This window comes from Coenobita brevimanus, chromosome 71 (genome assembly GCF_032717465.1).
Source record: "Coenobita brevimanus isolate Jiangsu-jjx chromosome 71, ASM3271746v2, whole genome shotgun sequence".
Taxonomy (NCBI): domain Eukaryota; kingdom Metazoa; phylum Arthropoda; class Malacostraca; order Decapoda; family Coenobitidae; genus Coenobita; species Coenobita brevimanus.
The window spans coordinates 50,812,945-50,828,475 of record NC_137024.1 but is presented as its reverse complement, the minus strand read 5'-3'; the positions used below and the strand labels follow the sequence as shown (position 1 = coordinate 50,828,475).

Here is a 15,531-nt window from a genome sequence, read left to right as displayed (position 1 = left end):
TTTTTGTAACAATTTTACATATCAGGTTTCACCTCGTACAGATATAAGCAAGAGTATGTGTACTGTCGCTGACCAAAAACTTCTGGATACTCCGCCGTCACTTTTTAGGCTGACTGTACAAACTCGGATGCGCGGCCTCATATATATATATATATATAAACTCAAATGAAATGAGGATCATCCGTGTAGTACAAATCTGCATTGATATATATATATATAAACTCAAATGAAATGAGGATCATCCGTGTAGTACAAATCTGCATTGATATATATATATATATATATATATATATATATATATATATACAGTATATATATATAAATTCAAATGAAATGAGGATCATCTGTGTAGTACAAATCTGCATTTAATATACATTATAAATTTGATACATAGTTTCTTACCTTATATACCAACAAACTCTTGGCAAGGCATGGAGTCCAACTGCTGTCTGTGCTGACAACTGAAAGGTTATGGAGCGTCACTCCAGCTGCAAAAGGTGAGTCTGGGCAGCTCAGACAGTCCTCATACCTGAGCAAATAATATAATTTTCACTGATTTGATAGAACAGTCAAATATAAATACATTAAGTCTATGTTGTCTTTTTTATGTTTTTGTTTTCTATTAAGCTCAGAATGGATTAAAGAAATCTACCTGCCAAGTTCCACTGGTATCTAAAAAGCTGATTTCCAATTTTCCCTCAGCTTATAGTACCTCATGTATGAAAAAGCTGATACTTTTTAAGTGTCTTAACACAGAGCATATACAGCATTTCTTTGGTCATGATTTACAAATCAATGTCTGGGTGCCAAATAATGAGCTCTAAAGGCACATTTTTATGATCTTTATCATCATCTAATGCTGTGTTACCCATGAGGAGTGTAGGAGCCTGGGGCTAGGCAAGTTGGTCCCGACATTTATGATGAGAGTGACCAGCCTCACTCATCCCTGAGTGGCATTACATGAGCATTAAACTCCAACCACCCCTTGGATATAAACCTGCCCAGGCTCAATCCGACAGGAGCATCTTGAGGGGAGGCAGTAGCTGAATCAGTAGAGAGACGGTGTGCCGTTCTAATGAACCCATGATCAAATCCTGGCTGGGGAAGGGAACAGTTTAACACGTTACCCGCGTGCTGAGCCACTGGTGTACCATTTGATGTCTTCATTCCCAGCGTGTTGATACACTGATGGTGCAATAATGAGTAATAATTTTTTTTCACTTTTTCATGTATTTCACCTTCACAAATATTTGCTGAGCAGATTTTTTGTTGCTGCTTCTACAGTAGAAGACATGTTGAATAGGATTATGATATAAGATTAGAGAAATGCCTATTTAGTTAGAGAAGATATATCAGACTTCCACCAGTGACTATTACATTTCATTTAGATGTCAAAGAATACTATTAATTACACAAAAACATTGAAAAACACCTCCGTGTTGCAGAACTAGGGCCATGAGATGCAAATACACTTTTCTTGAACAGACAAACAAAGAGTAAATTTACTAATGATAAATATTTGCGATTTTTTACAAGAAGAAAAAATGGAATAACCACTCTTGTTTCGAACAGTTCTACATTTACTTTGTTAGGAAACATAAAAAAAAAAATAAGTGCTGGATGTTTTTGGTTACTAAACTTTTTTTAATAATTATAAATGATTAATTATAACCAATACGTTTTTGTTTTCGTTTTCGTTTTTAAAGGCTCCAACATGCTTGCATGTGTTGGCCTTGGTCACCTAAGTGGCTCTCCACGCTGCATGATCCTTTGCAGCCTTCCTCTTCAGTCCCTTAACCCTGAGGTCACACTTAATGAACTCGTCCTATGTCTTTCTCGGTCTACTCCTCATAACCCCACCCCCAATATTAACACTTCTCACCTTCCTCACACAATTATCATCCCCCATCCTCTCCACATGTCCAAACCATCTCAATCTACCTCTCCTCATCACAACACCAATACACTCCAGTCCCATCCTACCTCTCAACTCTTCCATCGTAAACCCAGCCCCTTCGGGCTTTGGACACAGGGACACACTGCACATTCACCTAATCACTGTCATTTCTGTACGTCTCAGCCGGCGAATATCTTCCTCCTTCATTGCCCAAGTCTCACTACCATACACCATTACACTCCTAACACATGCTGCATACAAAGACCCCTTAGCACGTAGGGAGAGTCCTCTCAATGTCAGGAGAGGCAAGAGCTCCCTGAACTTCTTCCAACCACTTCTCATCCTAGCCACAGAGCAAGCTCCAGCCCCACCTCCAGCACACAACATGTCTCCCAAATAACAAAACTCTTCCACACACTCAAGAGATTCACCAGCAAGTTCAATCCTTTCACATCTGACAATCTCCACCTGCTCACCCCGACACGCCATACACATAAAATCAGCATTATCTCGCAGTCTACCACTGATACCACTACATCTCTTATGCACCCATTTATCACACACATCGTACAAGATGGAATTACTTCCCACGCCTTTGTGGCAAACTGCACGTGGCCATTCTCCCTCGTCTTTGACAGTACTGCCACCAACCCTAGATATCATCTATCTATCTATCTATCGCCAGACGCCTCAATCCCGTTTGGGGTGGCCACAAACAAATCGCCTCCAAGTCGCCCTGTCCCCCGCCATTTCACTCCACTGCTCCCAACTCACACACCCGTCTCTCATATACCTCTCCACCCCATCCCTCCATCTCATCCTCGGCCTCCCCCTCCTTCTTTCCCCCTCCACCTCACTCACATACACTCTCTTCGTCAGTCTTTCACCCTCCATCCTCTCCACATGGCCAAACCACCTCAGTGTGTTCCTCATAACGCTTCCTATCACATCCACATCAACACCACAACGCTTCTTTATATCCTCATTCGTCAGCCTGTCTCTCCATGTGACTCCACAGGCTCCTCTTAAATAACTCATTTCCACTGCTCTCACTCTTGACTTGTGTCCTTCCAACAATGTCCAAGCTTCACTTCCGTACGTTAGAGTTGGTATCACAATACTGTCATGTAGTAACTTTATCACTTCCATGCCCACTTCCCTGTTTCTTATCACTGCCTTCAAAGAACCAGCAACCTTTCTTCCCTGCCGTACCCTTTCAAGCAATTCACCCTCCAAACCTCCATCCTTACTCATCGCACTACCCAAGTACTTAAACGAACTCACATATATCAATTCCTCACCATCCAACCTCGCTGTACATTCACTGACTTCACCTCTCTCAAAGACCATCACTTTACTCTTCCCTACATTCACCTTTAGATTCCGTTTCTTACACACTCTCTCAAACTCAACCACCAAGCCTTGCAGCTCCCCTTCGTCTTCACTCAACAACACAGTATCATCTGCAAACAACAGTACAGGGAGTTTCCAAACACTATCCTCTCTCACCAGGGCCACTCCAACATCCACTACCCTACCTTGTACCTCTTTTATTACCCCATCCATGTACAGATTGAACAACCATGGAGACATGACACATCCCTGTTTCAACCCAACTTTCAAAGAGAAAAATTTACTTAGTTCACCATCCACATGCACTGCAGCCTTCGCACCATCGTACATACTCTTCACAGCATTCAACAACTTCCCATCTATGCCATATATTCTTAACACTTTCCACAATCCTAGTCTATCCACACTGTCATATGCTTTCTCCAAATCCATGAAAGCCGCATACTTCTTTCCCTTCTCTAGAAACTTTTCCACTAAAGATCTAAGAATGAATATCTGATCTACACAACCTCTTCCCTTCCTAAAGCCTCCCTGTTCTTCTCCAACTAATTACTCTGTTCTTTCTCTAACTCTGTCAATAAGTATCCTACCATACACTTTTCCTATTATACTAAGAAGACAAATGCCCCTATGATTACCACACACTTCTTTTTCCCCTTTTCCTTCGTACAAGGGAATAATTATACCTGACTTCCAATCATCCGGGACTCAACCTTCCTCCCAGGCCAATCTGCACATCTTCCACATCCATTCTACTACTATCTCTCCCCCGTGCTTCAGCATTTCACCACACACTCCATCAATTCCTGGGGCTTTCCCCGATTTAACTTTCTTCATTGCTTCCACAACTTCTATCCTACTGATTTCTTCCTGTCTTCTCACCTCCCTCCTTCTCCCAGCCATTCCCCAGCCACTTATACTCACATTACTTCCATCCTCTACGTTCAACAATTCCTTAAAGTGTTCTCTCCATCTGCTCACTTTTTCTCCCTTCTCCACTAGTAATCTACCATTTTTATCTTTCACTCCCCTGCTAACTTCACTTCCACCCTGTCTTACTATTTTCACCTCTCTCCAGAACATTTTCTTACAGTCCCTCCACTTTACACTCAAATTCCTTCCAAATTCCTCATCCACTCTCTTCTTACTCTCTCTTACTAATCTTTTCACCTTTCTCTTTCTTTCTACATATAACTCTCTCTTCCGCCTCTCAACCTCTTCCACGCCCCTATCTCTCATCCATTCATTGTATGCTTTCTTCTTTTGTGCCACAGCCTGTTTCACCTCTTCAGTCCACCACGCTATTCCTTGCACCCCCCTTCGTCTTCTCTTCCTTCCACACACCACATCACATGCTGCACATATTTCTTCTGTAAATATGCTACACACACCTTCCACGTCCCCCATCTGCTCCAATTCATATTTGCCCAATCGTTCCTCCACTTCTCTCTTATACTCTGCCTTTTTCTCATCCTCTTGTAACCTTTCCACTCTCCTTGCAACTACTCCTTCCTCATGGTCTTTCCCTTCTTCTATTCCTCCATCTTACTTGAACTTTAATTCTGGCCACCACCAAGTAGTGGTCAGAAAGTCCACTCCCCCAACCTCTATAAACTCTTGCATCCAATATACATCTTCGCATCCTTTCATCCACACACACATAATCAATCATTGCCTTCCTTTCATTGAGTTCACCACCCACCCTTCTCATCACTCGCCATGTATACCTGCGGATCATTTTATGCCTGAAGAGGGTATTGGCTATCACCAACCCCCTCATCATCACTTTCGTTTTATCTGCATTTACCCTTAAACCCTTGTGCCCCATACCATCTCTCCACTTCCTAAACCTTTCCTCTGCCTCCTTTTTGTTCTCTGCAATCAACACCAAATCATCAACATACACCTAACTCCCACGGGAGTCCGTTTCTAAAGTCACGTGAAAGGGCTTCAAGTACCATGATAAACAACATGGGACTCAAGACTGACCCCTGATGCACACCAACATTCATGGAAAACTCATCACTCAAATCTCCATTCACTCTTACCTGGGTGTGAGCACCCACATACATAGCCATAACCACCCTAATCAGCCACTCCTCCAAGCCAAGCTTTCTCATTGCCCATTTCACCACCTCTCTAGGGACTCTGTCAAAGGCCTTTTCCAAATCAACAAAAACAAAATAAATATCCCTTCTCCTACCAATATATTTTTCCTGAACCTGTCGAACAATGAATATAGCATCAGTGGTCCCCCTACCTGGCACAAACCCAATCTGCATCTCATCAATATTCACTCTTTCTCTAATCATACCTTCTAAAACTCTCTCCATTACCTTCATTATCTGATCTAAAAGCTTTATACCTCTATAATTTCCTCTTTCCAGGGCATGACCCTTCTCATTATACACATTTACAATTACACTCTTCAGCCAATCATCTGGCACAACAAACTCATAAATAATCCTATTTATCAGGTCAGTGACTAAACTCACCCCTATATCGCCTGAGGCCTTCAACATTTCGGCAGTCAACCCAGACACACCTGCTGCCTTCCCCACCCTCATCCTGAGTATTGCCTCACTCACAGTAGCAATATCAATCAAAGGCCAAGGGCCAGACACTGGATCTGCTGGCTCCAAACCTTCCCTGTCCCAGTCAAACTCCTCATTCAACAACTGGTTATAATGCTCTCTCCATGCATCTTTAATATCCTCACTGTTCATCACTACCCTTCCTTCATCATTCTTCACACACTGCTCACCTATAATATCCCGATTATCCCTCTTCACTTGACCTGCCACCTAAATATCATATTTTTCCTTTCCCCATGATTTAGGTTATCAAATAATAGTCTCTGTGACTCAGACTTTGCCCTGTATACCTCTCTTCTAGCCCTATGCTTGGCAGCCAAATATTCCTCTTTGCTACCACCCTTCTTCCATTCCCAGAAAAGCTTTCTTTTCTCCTTAACTGCAGCTTCAACACCCTCATCCCACCACCAATTATCCCTGGCTGGATACTGATGATTACTATTACGGCATTCAAAGTACCCAGCTATCATTATGCTTGGTTGCAAGAAACACTGTCTTCAGTGATGAAAAAAAAAAAACTTTAGAAGGCTGGTGAAGAGATTAGAAGGAAGAAAAATGAACAAGAAACAAGAAAATAATAAAAAAGGTAGTGTTGGACCTTTGGTTGGACTTCCTTCAATTACCTAAATAGCTAAGTGCCACCTGGAACTTCACGACAGAGAATGAGATGGTAACAAACCAAAGAAAACGGAAGCGCCAGGAGGGTGAAAGACTGACGAAGAGAGTGTATGTGAGTGAGGTGGAGGGGGGGAGAGGGAGGGGGAGGCCACGCCGATCGGGACTGAGGCGTCTGGCAATAGATAGATAGAGTAAATGATTACTGAACAATAAAGTAAGGTGTTTTATTTCCATTATTTATTTATTTTTTAATTCATTAGGAAGATCATTTATTCATTTGTAACATGTATCAGTTTCATAACAATACAGTTAAAAATTAGGGCAGGGGAATGAAATGATTGTAATCATTTTTCGATGCTGCACAAATCACTGAGTGAGGAATGTGGGGAGCATGAGGACTGGGTGGGAGAATGAAAAGATAGGTAACAGTTCACTCAGAGCGGCTAGGCGTGATAACGACTATTGTTATTCCGTATGCCATAAAAAATTTTCCAGTATAGCTAGAAGTGTCATTTTTTTACAAAATGGATCGCAGATACATACTCTACAATATTCTATAATCACTGCAGAAATGTTTATATATCTGTGAGTATATGAGCACTGAATAAGTGAATGATACAATATGGTAATTCCTTTTTTTCAAGATTTTTTCATTCATTAGGAAGATAATTCATTAATATACAACATAACCACTTTCAAAACAATAGAGTTATAATAAGGGCAGGGGAATGAAATGATTGAAATCTGTTTTTGATACCACATGAATCACTAAGTGAGAAGTGTCGGGAACGTGAGGTCTGGGAGGGTGAGAGACGTCATTCAGTAGTAGTAGTAGTAGTTGTTCCCTAGGCAGTCTGGCCGAACAGCCTCGAGTCCCTTAGGAAGGCCATGGCCGAGACCAGGCTTTCTCACAGAGATCTCAAAGAGTGTATGTTGTGTTGTTGGCATAGGTGATTGTGTGCAATGCAGTCTTCCATAATGTGCTTAATAGTACGTCATTCAGTACTTAGAAGGGATGGGGGGTTGTCCCCTGACTTCCAACAACATTAACCCTCTCACACTTTCGACGCAACCTGAGTCCAACCATGTCATTCAGTACTTAGAAGTGGTTGGACTCAGGTTGCGTCGAAAGTGTGAGAGGGTTAATGTTGTTGGAAGTCAGAGGACAACCCCCCATCCCTCTCCAAGTTAGGCACAGAGTTTGGGTATTTCCCGGATTACCTTTTTTTTTTTTTTTTTTTTTTTTTTTTTTTTTTGGGGGGGGGAAGGAGTGCTTTAATCAATTTTTGATGGTCACTTTTGTCAAAAGTGCCTGTTTTTGCCTTGGGAGAGGGAGGGGAGGGGGAGGCAAAAATGACAAGGGTATTTTCAATAAAAATTATCAACAAAAACATTCAAAACACAAGAAAATCCACCACAAAAAATTGGATTTTAAACTAAAATAATGAGAAGTTAATGTGTTTTTAAAATCCATATAATTGTGTTATACATGAAGGCATGTAATGGAGTGAAAGCACCCCTCATAAACTTTTTTTTTTTTTTTTTTTATGCGAGGAAGAAGGAACCAAAGGCCATAAGCCCGCAGTAACAGTTCCCTCCAAGAGAAAAACAAAATACAATATAGAGCCAAATTCAAGATCCGATCATTTTGAGATGCCTGGACACACTGCGTTTGAAAGACTGGAGATCATAGGCAGCAGGAAATACAGACAGAGGGAGACAGTTCCAGAGCTGACCTGTTGCATAAATGAAAGACTGGGAGTAACGGTTAACTCTTGCATTAGAGAGCTGGACAGGAAAAGGATGAGTAGAGGTGGAGGAATGCAAGCAAACAGTTCAGAGGAGCAGTGACCATTAAAGTAGCGATAGAAAAGAGATAAAGATGCAACAGTGCGGCGAAGATAAAGATGCAACAGAGGTTGAAGGGAGTCAGTAAGAGGAGGAGAGTTAATGAGACGAAAAGCCTTTGACTCCACCCTATTGAGAAGAGCTGTATGTGGGGAGCCTCCCCACACATGAGAGTTGTACTCCACACATGGGCGGATAAAACCCCAGTATAGAGTCAACAATTGCGCAGGGGTAAAGAAAGAGCGGAGTCGGCTTAGCACACCCAATCTCTTGGAAGCAGATTTTACAAGAGATGTAATATGATCTCTCCAAGATAAGTCCTGAGTAAATGAAACCCCAAGCATGTTCAAGGATGATGCAGGATTAAGCTGAATATTATTAAACATTAGTGGGTATACCTGTGGAAGATTTTGTCGGGTTGATAGGTGTAAGAACTGAGTCTTAGATGCATTAAAGACAACCATATTATTATTACCCCAGTCAGAGATACGAGCCAAGTCAGACATTAGGTGTGCCATAGCCTCATCCCTTGATTGTTGAAGTAACTGTTGAGATGGGCGTTGCGGGAACTGAATGGAAAGGTGAAGGGTGGAGTCATCAGCGCATGAGTGGATAGGGTTAGATGTACAGCTTAGAAGATCATTGATGAATAAAAGGAAGAGAGTTGGTGATAGGACAGAGCCCTGAGGAACACCACTGTTGATAGATCTAGGAGAAGAACGATGGCCGTCTACAACAGCGGCTATAGAACGACCAGAAAGGAAGCTAGCGATGAAAGCACAGATAGAAGGATAGAAACCATAGGAGGGCAGTTTGGAAATTAAAGATTTATGCCAGACTCGATCGAAAGCCTTTGAGATGTCAAGTGCAATGGCAGAGCTTTCGCCAAAGTCCCGAAAGGAGGATGACCAGGAGTCTGAAAGGTAGGTGAGAAGATCGCCAGTGGAGCGTCCCTGACGGAACCCATACTGATGATCGGAAAGAAGGTTGTGATAGGAAAGATGCCTTAAAATTTTTCTATTAAGAATTGACTCGAAAACTTTTGAAATACAGGACGTTAAAGCAATTGGACGATAGTTGGAGGGTTTGGAGTGGTCATCCTTCTTTGGGACTGGCTGAATGAGAGCAAACTTCCAGCAAGAAGGAAAGGGTACAAGTTGACAGACAAAGACAAAAGAGTTTGCCTAGGCAGGGTGTAAGCACAGAAGCACAGTTCTTGAGACCAACAGGAGGGACCCCATCAGGCCCATATGCTTTGTTAGTACTGAGGCCAGTGATGGCAGAAAATACATCAACTGAAGAAATTTTAATGTCAGCCATGAGGAAGTCAGAGGGGGGAAGTGATGGAAGAATAGCACCGGAATCGTCTAAGGTAGAATTGGAGGAGAAAGTCTGTGCGAAGAGATCTGCTTTATCAGTAGAAGAAATAGCTACAGAACCATCAGAGTAGAAAAGAGGAGGGAAGGATGATGAGGTAAAGTTGTTAGAAAGATTTTTGGCAAGATGCCAGAAGGAGCGGGAAGAATTCGAGTTGGAGAGTTGAGAGCATTTAGTATGGATGAAATTATTTTTAGTAGAGCGAAGAACAGACTTAGCACGATTCCGGGCAGAAACGTAAAGATGATGTGATTCAGGGGTGGGTTGGCTCCGATACCTTTTGTAGGCCCTCTCCTTGTTGCGGACAGCATTAGAACAAGCGTGATTAAACCAAGGCTTTCTTGCGTTAGTCAAAGGATATGAGAAAGGAATGTATGCTTCCATGCCAGAGAGAATAACCTCCGTAATGCGTGAGGCACACTCAGATGGCTCACGGCCATGGAAGCAATAATCATTCCAGGGAAAATCAAAGAAGTACTGCCTGAGGGCCTCCCAGTCTGTGGCTCCAAAATGCCACAGACGCCGTTTCCCTGGAGGGTCCACAGGCCGTACCGGAGTGATAGGACAGGTTAAGGTAATAAGGTTGTGATCGGAGGAGCCCAACGGAGAGAAAAGATTAACAGAGTAAGCAGAAGGATTAGTTGTGAGGAAGAGGTCAAGTATGTTGGAGCTCTCTCCAAGGCGGTCAGGGATACGGGTAGGCTGCTGTACAAGCTGCTCTAGGTCATTAATACCGAGAGGATCATAACTACCAATCTATTCTCACGGAAACGGTTAGGTGCTGGTTACTCAGCTGTTGCTCTGGTACTGTACCATCATCTAGACTAAAGTAACTGAATTATGAATTATGAAAAACAGGAGAGTAAAGCAAAGAATGGTAAAACTGAAGCAGCTGGGGAATGTAACAAGATAATTGCTGCATAGAGGACAGTATAAAATTAAATTTGTGTGACTATTACGTGAAGGATAAATATGATTCATAAAAGGAACAAAGAATATGTTGTCCCTTTTTTTTTTTTTTTTTTTCTTTTTAACATCAATTCCTATCCCTTCCAGTGGTGATCACTCTACTTTCTAATGTTGCATTTTGTCAAAATTTTCATGGGCCTGCCAATCACACAGTCAAAATATTTATGTGTCTGCAGATCAAACTCATATCGTATCGTTTCATCGTACTATTTAAAAAGGCTCCATCATACTTGCATGCGTTGGCCTTGGTCACCTAATGGCAGCTCTCCACGCTGCTCGATCTCTGGCAGCCACCCTCTTCAGTCCCTGTATCTCTGAGGTCACACTCTATGATCCTGTCCCAGGTCTTTTTTGGTATGCCTTTTGCAACCCTACACACAATGTTCACACTTCTCACTTTCCACACCCAACTGTCATTCTATTCACATTCCCAAACCATCTCAATCTGCCCCTCCTCATCACAGCACCAATACACTCCAGTCCCATCCTTCCTCTTAATTCTTCAATTGTAAATCTTGCTACCCCAGGCCTCACATTCAAAGACGCAATTCACATCCATCTGATCACTGTCACGCGTGTATGTTTCAGCCTATGAATACCCTCTTCCTTTACTGCCCAGGACTCTTTACCATACAGCATTAGACTCCTAACACATGCAGCATACAAAGATCCCTTAGCAAGGAGGGAGAGCCCTCTCAATGTCAGGAGAGGCAACAGCTCCCTGAAAATCCGCCAACCACTCCTTACCCTGGCCACAGAGCTGGCTCCAGCCTCACCTCCAGTATATGGAATGTCCCCCAAATAACAAAAGTCTTCTGCACACTCAAGACACTCACCATAAGACCAATCTTTCACACCTGCTAATCTCTACATGCTCTCCCAAACAGTATCGCCACCAGCCCTAGATATAAATTTTTTTTAATCCCAGCCAATCAGGATGGTATTCTCGAGGGGGATGGGAATGCTGGTGATTATGAGAACTGGGGCTCATGTTTCACTAGCCATCATAATATTCAGACCATCCCCCCCTCTGTTGATCTTTTCAGTGTGACACTTACATGGTGAGCAGGCCAGAATACTCTCCCAAACACTTTTCTTTATCTCATCCACTACTCTACATGCATTTTACATACCACATAATGTACCCCAGCACATCACAGGGGTTGACACCAATAAGAGTATGCAGCTTGAAAACTCTGCTCCTGCTATATAGTGGCTGACCTACTGAGGGGTGGCACGACCAGGGTCGTCAGAGTGGTTTAGGAGATCAGGATGGGATGGGGCTTGGATTTGTGCTAGAGGGCACAAGGCATTGTGGTTCCCAGGCAGCCATTTCAGCCCAAAAGAGAGGAGCCCAAACCCAGTACTGTCCCAGGAGGCTGCCCAATCAGTGCGTGCATAACAGCAGGGCAGTTACAGTGCCAGGGAGTGCCTGGAGGGTGTCACTGTAGCTGTCCTGACAGCATGCCCAGAGGCCACTGCCACAGCCACTGGTCACAGCTGGTGGGCTATGGGTACAAGGTCCTATGCCTGGACTTGGGACTGTGCAGGTGAGTGAAGCATGTGGTCTGCCTCTCCCCTTTATTGAATTTTAGCTTTGCTGGTGTCAACCCGTGACATAATGGGGTACGTTGTGTGGTATGTAAAACATACATAGTGTAGTGCATGAGACAGAAAGAAAAGTGTTTGGGGAGAGTATGCTGGCCTACTCTCCTTGTTAGTGTCACACTGAAAAGGTCAGGTTATCCTGGTGGCTTGTGACACAGGAAATCCAACTCTCTCTATCACCAGCCCTCCCATCCTACTTGGGAGTACTGCCCTAATCAGCTGGTGCTACAGTACCATTTTACTTCAGTCATAAAATTTATTTCACTCTTGTGTAGCCTACATTATATAAATAACCATCTTATTCACAAAAAATCCTCACCTGATGTGAATGCTACGGATGTAGATCTGGATGTTTCGTATAACTTGGGCCATAAGCTTCTCCACAAATCCATCCTTGGTCTTAGAGTCACCACCTGCAGTGGCAAATGTGATAAGTAATAATGTGAAAGATGGTGGCATTAAATAATTTCTTGTACTGTAGATACAACCATAAACATGGTATTTACAATATTCTAAACATAACAGCAATGCAAAGTACAGTACAGTGGGCTCACACAGTGCATGTGATCACAGTGTGTGAATCACATAGTACATAAGTGACCAAAAATCATAACAATAAAACTTTGAATGCGCAAGTTTAGCCCACAATGCACAAGGCAGAGGCAAGAAGTGGCCCAAAATCGCTATCTTCCCAGATTACACCCTGCCCCACCCACACAACGAGCCCATCGTGATGTTAGAGGCTCGTGGGGAAGGTCCTCAAGAGCAGTCTACAAAGATCTCGCCAATAACAACTTTGGCAATAACAGTAAGTTAGAATAGATACCCAGCCAATAACAACTTTGGCAATAACAGTAAGTTAGAAAAGATACCCAGTTTCTAGAGTAATGTTTGGATTCACTTGAATAACAGCTATTTCGTGAATGCCAAGTTGTTCCACTGCAAATATGTCCATAACAAGATGAGGAATGAAACACACAAACAAGAATATATGAAGGCAACTGCCGAAAATGTGAGCAGTAGTGAGAAAGAGATGGAGGATCCTCCACTCATCACTTTCCCTGACTCGCCCGCCGCCATCCCCTCCACCTTCATTGCCCTACCTGACTCATCAGCCGCCTCCCCTTCCACCTCCACAGCCCCACCTGACTCACCTGCTCCACCTGGCATACCTGCAACCCCCACCACAATGACTGTTGCTGCATTTCTTCATCAAAGCCTGGAATAACACATTGGCAACTGTTATACATGCGTGATGCAGCCAGTGCGGTGAGGGCACTCTAAGTGTGTTCCTTTGCCTTGGAACCCCTGCTATTTAAGTCCACCAGGCCTGTCGTCTAATGTTCTTGAGATCTATCTATCTATCTATCTATAGCCCGACACCCTAATCCCGCAAAGGGTGGCCGCAGACAAAACGCCTCCAAGTTCCTCTGTCACCCACCAATTGACTACCCTCCCCCCAACTCACCCCCCCCCTCATATACCTCTCAACTCCATCCCTCCACCTCATCCTCGGTCTACCTCTCCCTCTCCCTCCCTCCACCTCACCCACATACACCCTCTTAGTCAGTCTTTCATTCTCCATTCTCTTCACATGTCCAAACCACCTCAGTGTATTTCTCCTAATCTTCTCAACCACATCCACATCCACCCCACAGCGTTCCTTCACTTCTTCATTCGTCAACCTGTCCCTCCACGTCACTCCACATGCTCCTCTCAAGTAACTCATTTCCACTGCTCTCACTCTTGACTTGTTCCCCTCTTGCAAGGTCCATGCCTCGCTTCCATACGTCAGGGTAGGGATCACAATACTATCATGCAGTGACTTCTTAACTTACATACTCACCTCCCTATTTCTCATCACTGCTTTCAGTGTACCAACAACCTTCCTTCCCTGCTGTACCCTTTCACGCACTTCATCCCCCAAAGTTCCATCCTTACTCATCACACTACCCAAGTACTTGAATGCACTCACATTCTCCATATCCTCACCATCCAACCTCACTGCACACTCTGTGACTTCATTCCTCTCAAACACCATAACTTTACTTTTGTTTACATTAACTTTCAGATTCCTCCTCCTACACACTGTCCCAAATTCACTCACCAAACCTTGCAACTCCCATTCATCTTCACTCAACAGTACTGTATCATCAGCAAACAGCAACACCAGAAGCTTCCAAATCTCACCCTCATTCATTAGAGCCACCCCCACATCCACTGCCCTACCCTGCACCTCCTTTACAACCCCATCCATGTATATATTAAACAGCCATGGAGACATCACACAACCCTGTTTCAGTCCCACATTGAGATCAAAGAACTCACTCAGCTCACCATCCACTCGCACCGTAACCCTAGCTCCCTCGTACATACTCTTCACAGCACTCAACAATTTCCCCTCCACTCCATATATTCTTAATACCTTCCACATACCTTGCCTATCTATTCTGTCATAAGCTTTCTCCAAGTCCATGAAGGCAGCATATACTTTCCTTCCCTTCTCTAGATACTTCTCCACTAAACATCTTAGAACAAATATCTGATCTACACACCCTTTTCCCTTCCGAAATCCCCCTTGTTCTTCTCCAACTAGCTCCTCTGTCATATGCCTAACCCTATCAATGAGTATTCTACCATATATTTTACCAGTCACACTAAGTAGGCAAATACCCCTATGGTTACCACATACTTCTCTCTCTCTGTTTCCTTTGTATAAAGGAACAATTATACCTGATTTCCAGTCCTCTGGAACCCTTCCCTCTTCCCAAGCCAATCTACACAACTTCCATATCCACTCCACAACAATCTCACCCCCATACCTAAGCATTTCACCACACACTCCATCAATTCCTGGGGCCTTTCCTGACTTAATATTCTTCATCGCTTCCGCTACTTCCGCCCTACTGATCTCTTCCTCCCTCCTCTCATCTCTTCTTCTCCCAGCCATTCCCCAACCGCTTATACTCGCACTGCTCTCACTCTCCACATTCAACAAATCCTCAAAGTGCTCCTTCCATCTCCTCAGTTTCTCTCTCTTCTCCACCAACAATCTATTATTCCTATCTTTCACTCCCCTACTATTTCCCCTTTCACACTGCCTTACTTTCTTTACCTCCTTCCAAAACAATTTCTTACTCTCCCTCCATTTCACACTCAGATTCCTCCCAAACTCCTCATTCACTTTCTTTTTACTCTCTTTCACGAGTCTCTTAACCTCCCTTCTGCTCACATATACCTCTCTCTTCTCTCTCTCATCTTCTCCCC

General features: G+C 43.4%; 1 protein-coding gene across 1 annotated transcript in view; it reads right to left on the bottom strand.

Moving 5' to 3' along the window:
* Vps13 (vacuolar protein sorting 13C) overlaps positions 1-15,531 on the bottom strand; it is a 1,164,731-nt gene that overhangs the window by 1,036,107 nt on the left and 113,093 nt on the right. The window contains exons 4-5 of the mRNA XM_080277871.1: positions 12,584-12,677; positions 403-529 (exon numbers count right to left, since the gene is read on the bottom strand). Coding sequence (XP_080133997.1) covers positions 403-529; positions 12,584-12,677 — 221 coding nt within the window. The remainder of the gene's footprint in view (positions 1-402; positions 530-12,583; positions 12,678-15,531) is intronic.